General features: G+C 46.0%; 1 protein-coding gene across 3 annotated transcripts in view; it reads left to right on the top strand.

The window, feature by feature from the left end:
* The window catches only part of GRIP1 (glutamate receptor interacting protein 1), a 609,495-nt gene extending 601,081 nt beyond the window's left edge, over positions 1-8,414 (top strand). For all 3 annotated transcript variants that reach the window (XM_087814557.1, XM_016199615.2, XM_087814556.1), the window contains 2 exons: positions 4,849-4,995; positions 6,670-8,414. In XM_087814557.1, coding sequence (XP_087670683.1) covers positions 4,849-4,995; positions 6,670-6,894 — 372 coding nt within the window. In that variant the 3' untranslated portion in view covers positions 6,895-8,414. The remainder of the gene's footprint in view (positions 1-4,848; positions 4,996-6,669) is intronic.
* The last annotated feature ends 412 nt before the right edge of the window (positions 8,415-8,826 follow it).

An 8,826-nucleotide genomic window follows, 5' to 3' on the forward strand; every position in this document is an offset into this window, starting at 1 on the left:
GCTGCAGGTGGGACAGAGATAACTAGGAGCAACGCGCCCCAGGAGCAGTGGCCATGGTTCCTGCCCCAGGTGTGCTGCTTGGCACTGGAGAGCATGGCTAGGAATGAAGATGGGAAGGGGCACAAGGACAAGAGATCCCTCCGACAAGGCGCAGACCAAGCCAAGGGGGCCACAAAAGCAGGGACCTTGAGCAGAGAGGTTTTACCCACCAGGGGATGGGGCCCAAAGGGCGCAGGCTGCCGCCAATCCTGTTAGCAACCAGTGTCGTCCTCCTTTTTGCCCCCCCACCCCCATTCTTTTTCCTCTCCCGAGAAAGGGGATGGGAGGAAAGGACTGGCGTACAACCCCGAAATGTTTCCTGCAACCAAGGCTCCTTGGAGGAATGGGCAGGTCCTGGGCAGGAAATATTCATAGTGAGTTTGTGATATCTGGTGCCAGAAGGCCAAGAAGTTACCATAACAAATGGGTCACATCACAAGGACATAGGAGTCAACATTAAGGACTCTCCTTGGCCAAAGATGAGAAAATTTGAGCATCCAAAACAACTATGGTACAATTGATCGTCGTGGGTTCATACTGATATTTTACTTAATGCCCTGATTTCATATTCTAAGAATGAAAGGAAAGAATTAGCATTCTTTCTGCCTTTCTTGTACAAACTCTATACTTCAGAGGAACCAAATAGCACTAATTAAAGAAATAATTCCTCTTTACAAAAGAATTGTAGCTAATACAGGAGATATTATAGGATTAGGAAAAGATTATCAGCCCTGGCCAGTGTGGCTCAGGTGGTTGGAGGTCGTCCCATGCACCAGGAGGTTGCCAGTTAGATTCCCGTTCAAGGGCACATGCCCAGGTTGTGGGTTCGATCCCTGTGCAGGAGGCAGCCGATTAATGTTGTGCTCTCATATCAATGTTTCTCTCCCTTTGTCTCTCTCTAAAAATCAATAAACTGTTCTTAAATAATCTTATTTTTTAAATATGTTTTTATTGATTTCAGAGAGAGGAAGTGAGAGGGAGAAAGACAGAAACATCAACGATGAGAGAGGAATCAATCGGCTGCCTCCTGCGCACCCCCTACTGGGGATCAAGCCTGCAACCCGGGCATGTGCCCCAGCCAGGAATTGAACCTCAATCTCCTGGATCCTAGGTCGATGCTCAACCACTGAGCCACGCACTGCTGGGCAATAAACTATTCTTTTAAAAAAGAGAGAGAAAGGTTATCACTCTGCAACCCCTAATGAAAATATTTATACAGACCAAGGTCATTAATGGGTGAAACTACTAGATTAAAAGTTGATAGGGAACCTAACAGTGGAGAAATTGAGCTGTCATCACTTACACTCACCCAAAGTGGAACTAGACATTGAGTGACAGGATGTCATAGGAAGCACACTGTGCCACCTGTGATAACCCCAAAGCCGTCGCAGACTCCAACCAAGCACCCAGAGCTAACGTGCTACAGGACAAACGGCACAGTTTCCACAGCAAATCAGGAGCCCAGGGGAAACAAGAAGGAGGCATACAGTAGCCAAGAGGACACGTAAGAGATCGAAAGCTAACACAATGTGTGGGCCCTGTTGGGACGTGAGCAAACCAACTCTAAAAACCATTTTTGAGACAGTCAGGGAAATTTTATTATGGACTAGACATTGGAGTATATCGAGGAGTAAGAGTTAATTTTGCTAGTGACTTAACGACATTGAGGTTAGTTCATGCTGAGGTGTGTAAGAGTGAAATGGCATGAGGACCGGTGTTTGCCTTAAAATACTTCCCCCAAACAGAAAACAGAAGGGTGGATGAAGTAAGTGCAGTGAGCTATTGACGGTTGTTGGGTCTGAGTGATGAGCATGTGGGGATTCATTGTTCTAGCCTTGCTGCTCTTGAAAATGTTTGAAATTTTTCATTAAAAAATAGCTTTCTCACCCTACCTGGTTGTGCTCAGTGGTTAGAGCGTCAGCCTGCGGACTGAAGGGTCCTGGGTTTGATTCCAGCCACGGGCACCTACCGCTGTTGCAGGCACGATCCCTGTCAGGGCGTGTGTGGGAGGCAATCAGTCGATGTGTGTCTCACATATCGATGTTTCTCTCTCTCTCTCTCCCTTCCACTCTCTCTGAAAAGCAATGGAAAAAATATCCTTGGGTGAAGATTAAAGAAAAAAAAAAAGAATAAGCTTTCTCCTAAAACAACTTATTGTGGTAATCACGTCCCAATAGAGGCAGTGTACCTTAAACTTAACACAGAGCTGTATTCAATCATATCTCAATAAAATAGGGAAAAAAATTAAAAATAGCTTTCTCCAGTAACCATCCTCCCCACATTAGGAAAATGGACAGAACTCTCCTGTCCTGTGGCCCATGGCAAAGCCCTAATTATAGAGGGGCCTAAAAATAATTCTCTGAAGGAGCATTTGTTAAAGACGTGCGCTGTGGAAAGATCCGAGCTTCTCAGTCAGAACCACTTCTCCGAGACTCGCTGTTTTACCTTGGGCAAGTTTCTAACCCTCTCTGAACTATTTCCCTGTCTGTGTGATGGGCTCCGCACACTTGGTGGAGACAGTAGCACTGTTTGCTTTTTTTACCTACTCACTAAGCCCCACAGACCTTATTAGCAAGAAGCCCGGCGCCTCCTGCTGGACCTCCCACCCCAGCTCTCTCCATTGTCTAAAAATGAGGCTGCTTCAGCCCCGAGGCGGGGCAGGCTCCGGGTCAGAAGCGCTCTCACCTCTCGTGACCACAAGGTGTCGCCACGGCCCTTCGTGGCCCGGCCTCGCTCGCACTCGCAGCCTGTGGGGACAGTAAGGCCCGGCTTCCCAACTCCGCCGCCTCAGAGCCGGATCTTTTCGTTGATTCAGCAGAGACACTGTGTGGCAGGCCCCGGGCGGGGGTTCGGGGTTTATAAGTGAAGTGATCTGCGCTCCTCTCAAGCTCCTTGAAGGAGCATCTGCCACATACTCCCCCACTTTACCTGAACCCAAGTCCCCGAGAAAGGCGTCTCCTCCCCGCCTGGTGGGTTTTGCTTTGGGCATGCGAGAGCGCTGGCCGCCTCATTTGCGCAGTTTGAACCCCCTTTCCCCCGTGCATCTAGGGGTGCGCGTCGGGGGCGCTGCAGGGCTGGCCAAGCCGCCGGGCTCGCGCAGGCGCACACGCGCCGTCTGCAGCGCCGAGCTGACCGCGGGGAAGTGATTCTCGCACAGAAATCGGGTCATTTCAGATTTCAAAACCCTATATGCGGGATCTCTATGTTCATATACCTTATTTCATCGGCTCTAAGGTGCCATCTATTATAAAACAGTCTGATTTCAGAGATTTTTTAAAAAGTAGACATATATATAAAAAAGTAGTGCCTCTTAGAATCTATGAAATATGACATTTGAGGGACAGGGGAGTCACTAAGTGCTTGGAGTCTGTAGTCAGACAAACACAGCCCCACCATTCATAACCTCTGTGATCCTGGGCCAGTTATTAAACCTCTATAAAATTCAGTCTTCCCAGCTCCAGCGTGGCAGTAAGCGCTGGGGCTGCCTGCTGGCCCAGCCCATGGTGAGTTAGCTGTCGGTCCAGTGAAATAAAAATCCGCACCCTGGCCGCTTTTCTGTTTCCTTCCATAGTCCATAGCTCTCTGAACTAAAATAACTGGGCATTAAAAAATGAACCTGCTCTAAAAGTTTTCATCTTCACGTTTTGCCCTTTATAGCTCTGCATCTTTTACCCTTTTACAAGATTGTGTTTGTATATTATTTGTGTAAAAATAAAAGTTTTAAACCATGAGAATTAAAAAAATAAACCCAAATCATTGCTTGGAGTGTGCATACAGTTTTGTGGAGGGCATTCGGCAAACCTTAGGAAAAACGGTGGGCACTGTAAAGCATTAAACACCAGTGAAGTGCTGAGCATGCCCCCCCCCCCCCCAGTGCCCGGCATTGGCCTCAGTGAACATCACATGCCAATGTGTTTGCCTCAGGAAGGCAGGCTCTCCTCTCGCATTCACTGCTGTTTCCCAGCACCCAGAGCTGTGCTCAGAACACGGTGAGGACTCCGTCCACATCTGATGGAAGGATGAGTGATTTGATGAATGAGTGGACCTCAGACTGACTCTTGCAGATGATCAGGTGAAGAAATGAACACTGGGGGAGCTTTAACTGGTGGCAGCTGGTCTCAGGTGCAGCGAGAACCAGCTCTGGCCCACAGCTGAGAAGGGTAAATGCCTTGAGTCGCTCAACCCAGCCCTGGACACGTGCTGAGGGGAGCCAGTGAAGCCAGGCCCGGAGCAAGGTGTTAGTTACAGGAGCGCTTTCAGGTGGTTTTTTTGTTTTGTTTTGTTTTGTGTTTTTACCAGCATTACTGAATCCTGATGGGGACACCATAGTAAATAAAATGATGGACCTCATGGCACTTGCTCAAAGGAAGAGGAAATGCTGAGCTTTGCACCCAGCACCGCACCAGGCAGGGGTGGGCAGGAGAGAAGGGCCTTGGGCTCAGCCCTGGTCTCCATCAGGACTGAGGGCTGCCCCTGGCTACGCCCAACACTGGAGAGTTGTCCAGGAAAATAGAGAAGTCAACTTGCTCTAGTGAAGGCCTCACATATACCTGGGAACTGCTATTTTAAAAAAAAACAACAAAACAAAAAAAACCCAGGACTCTCCAGCTTTTCTCCTTTTTCTGTTCTGGGTAGAAGTTTATAAATTCCTAGGATATTCTTGGAAAAGGTGGGGGGCATGGGAAGATCTGACTAATATATTACAAATCCTTATTGAAATGAGTTTGAAAAGATTGCTTGTCAAGAAGATTCACAGGCCAAAGCGTCCAACCTGGCTAAACGTCCCCTTCACACTGTCTCACTTTCCAGGTGACCCTGTACAAGAGCTCCGACATGGAGGACTTTGGGTTCAGTGTCGCAGATGGCCTGCTGGAGAAAGGAGTGTATGTCAAAAACATTCGCCCAGCTGGGCCCGGAGACCTTGGTGGCTTAAAGCCCTATGACAGGCTCCTACAGGTAAGACCGCCAGTGGAGTTTTCATTAATTTAACCCTCTGAGTCTTACTTGACCAATGCCCACCCATCCTTCTTGGCATCGAGACTAGATTAGGATAGCAGCTTTTCCTTCGGTAGAATTTACCAGTTATAGAAATTGCCTCTTTCCCTGTGTTCCCCAGCAGATTACATGCTTCTTGAGAATGGGGCCGGTGCCTTGTTCCCCCACTCACTGTTGTACGATGCTTAATGCCTCCATATCTAACACAAGACCTGCAGCCACAGAGCTGAAACCTGTTTACTTGATGGAGTCCCATTGCGGTCAAGTGTAGTTTCATTGAGCAAAGCAAATTCTTATGCACAGTTTTTAGGAAGAACATTTTGTATGAAAAGGATTGACGTCTATCTTAAAAGTGTGTTCAGCTGGAATGAGTGTGTCACCCAACAGCTGGCTTTCACAGCATGAGGCCGCACTGAGGCAGGTGGTTGCCCATCAATCAGACCGTTTTAAAACCAATTCTGGTGATCATTTCTGCCATGGCAATAGAACAGTTTAGTCTTGTCCTAGGAGTATGGGACACTTTTGTTTTCCAGAGGTACTTTGCTATTTGATGAATGATTAAGTATGGACAAGTCACTTACCCTCTAAGGGTGTCTTCCTAGCCCATAAATTGGAGCTGTACCTACTTTCATGCAAGTTGAGGCTATAAAGGTAGACTGGACTCAGATGGTGAAGAGCCTTGAATGTCGTAATCAAGCTCATTCTGGAGTTATATTAATTTCTTGAGCAGAGTGACATAACTTATGATTTAGAAAATAAATACAATAGTGTAGTGGGTGCCTTGGGGTAGGTGGGGAAGGGGAAGGTCGCAGGAAAGGAGACCGGCATCCCACCTGAGCCTGTCGCCTTCAGCGCATCCTGTAGAGCCGTCTGGGAGGCAGTTTGGATTTGTTGCTCAGGAGAGATCCAAGCCAGAACTTGTGAAGATTTAGGATACTGAAGCGTGGGTTTGGACAAAGTTGCGTGGGGTGGTCTTGTAGTAATAAAGAGGAGAGAACCAAGGATAGAACCCTAAGGAAAACATATTTAAAGGACAGGAAGAAATAGAGGCAGGAAAGGACTGAAAGCGGGCAGTTAAGATCAAAAGAGAGAGCGTTCTAGGAGCCCGGCAAGGGGAGGTTTAAGAGTGGTGCTGAGAGCGGCCCAAGCTGAGCGAAAGGGTAACCGGAGACACCGCCCCCTGTTGGACACTTGGGGAATAGTTCAGCATCGTGGTCAGGAGCACGGGCTTTGCAATCAGCCAGCCCGCCTGGGATCGCATCCTAGCTCACCCACTGACCAACTGCCCCTTAAGGCAAATCTCTTAACTAGCCTGAGCCTCGCTTTCCTCAGCTGTAAGTTGGGGGTAATACTCATTCAGCACTTGGAGCGCTTGCGGGGAGTGAAGCAGTGTGCTTGGCGTGGGGGTGTCAGGATGTGCCCTTGTTCCCTGCTCTCGGGGGCATTAAAATGTAGCAGCAGAGACTGTGGAAGCCAATAAGCTTGTTATAGTTTGGTGAGAGCGGGGCCAGACCCCTCTGTACCGGTGCCGGTTTGAGGACCTTCAAGACGGCTTGCTACGCCTGAAGTGTTCCTGGGTTTGGGGAACTGTTTGCCGAATGTAGTAACTCAGAATGGCTCTTCTTGGCCTTTCAGGTCAATCACGTCCGCACGAGAGACTTTGACTGCTGCCTCGTTGTGCCCCTCATAGCGGAGTCTGGGAACAAGCTGGACCTGGTTATCAGCAGAAACCCGCTGGCCTCCCAGAAATCTATAGAACAGACGCTGCCAGGAGAGTGGAGCGAGCAGAACAGTGCTTTTTTCCAACAGCCCAGCCATGGTGGTAATTTGGAGATTCGAGAGCCCACTAATACATTATAGCAACGCTTTTTATAAAGCAGGACAAAAGACAATATCTACATGGTGCTAAAAAAAAAAATCCCTTTACGATTTCTGTGACATTTGAAGCACAGAGAATCACGTGGCATTAACTGCAAGCACAGGGGTCTTTAAATCTCTCATGGCTCATGTTCACGTCCCTTTTCAAGTAGAAGAGGTTTCTTTTTTGGCGATCACTATAGTATATGGCAGACGATTCCCTGCCAAGCCCAATGGTAGAGAAAAGGAAAAGTAGGTAGGCCACCCCTCCTGCAATTAACATCGGAGGGCATTTTTTACAAGTTCATCTTCCTATCACTTTTTGGAAAATGTCTGTTTAAAAATATTCTCTGTGATAATTTCCTTAACTCACTTTGAAATCAGTTTCTTACTATGAAGTCATTAACGTAAGAACTTGACCAACAGGATTTTCATAAAGCTGGCTCTACTAGGGGAACTAGTTCGGTAACTGCTGGGTCTGCTGCTAGGGGAGGGGTGCAGGTATAAAAGTATCTTAAAGTTTCAGCAATGATGCACGTAGGAGACCATAATAGGTGGTGGTAACTGTTTTGCCCAAGTATAGGAATGATTTTAACTAAGATGTATGCTATTCCCTATGCAACAAATTATCAAACAGGATATGTCTTGTTACCTGTTGTTTCCTCCTTTAAGGACACATTTTTAATAGCTGAAGATCTCTGATAATGAATTAGAGTGTTTAGGAACACTGAGAGTTAGTTATCTTATTTTTTAAATTCAAGACTAAGAATTTAAGAATGAAGTCTATTAAAATGAGGTTTATCTTAAGGATAGGCAAATCAAACTCATCTTGCTTGACATTTTAAAAACTGGTTCTATTGAGGGGTGTACAGCACATGGATTTAAAAATGACACTGGACTGTCTTTTGTTCTGAGCCACTCACTGGGGTTGTAAATACATTTTCCACAAAATGCATTGCCAATTATTACCATCCCTCAGAGCAATAAACTGTGACAGTTGCATTCAATGTTTGTCAGCAACTGTTTCCATTTGTTCAGATATTTTGAATAGTTATAACTGTTATTTGGTGAATATAAAAAAAAAATAGATCTGTATATTGATTGTAGAATCTCCATATTGAAGCAATTATTTTCCAGACATTCACATTTTGGTCGATAATTCAAACAACTGCTTAGATGAAGCATTTGAACACTGTGTCCTTTGTTTAAGGAAAATGTTCACCTTTCATTTTGTGCAGAGAAATATATTATTTCGATCACATTTCAGGACCGCCAGGGCAAGAAAGTATAAAGCAGAATCATGTTAAGAAAAAAAAAAAAATCATGAGTCACTTAAATATGTATTTTTATTTGTAACAAACAAGTATTAAACTGTAAAGTATTTTTGTACAAATTTAATACTTTAATAGCATGGTATTTATCGTCTATGTATGGTTTTGGGGAATTCAAAATTGTTGCAAATATTTGTATGGAGAAAAAAAACTCTACCAAATGGAATAAACAGTGATTTTAAAAAGCCAAAATACATCACATGTATTTCTTTGGTGTTTTGAGTGTATTTTCATGTTCTAGGCTGAGCCCTGTGCAGTGCTTACTGCTACATGATCTTTTTAAAGGGAGGAGGTTTTGCCATAAACTTGAAAGGCAGCATGGAAGAGTGGGAAGAGCAGAGGTTCTGCCATCAGACCTGGGTCTGAATGCCAGCTCACCGGGGGCATGAAACTCGCTGGGAGTCAGCTTCCCCCCGTAATACTGGAGGCCCTGCCTGCACGCCGGGACTGTTGTGAGGACCAGGTGTGAACAGAGGGGAAGGTGCTAGAACAGCCTGCCGACAGGGGATGCACCCAAGAGGGCACTTTTATTTTAGGTGACAGCGTCTGCCCTCAGAGAACATTACATGCATTCTGTGACATAAATTTACATAAACTACTAAAA

This window comes from Miniopterus natalensis, chromosome 2 (assembly GCF_054644295.1).
Source record: "Miniopterus natalensis isolate mMinNat1 chromosome 2, mMinNat1.hap1, whole genome shotgun sequence".
Taxonomy (NCBI): domain Eukaryota; kingdom Metazoa; phylum Chordata; class Mammalia; order Chiroptera; family Miniopteridae; genus Miniopterus; species Miniopterus natalensis.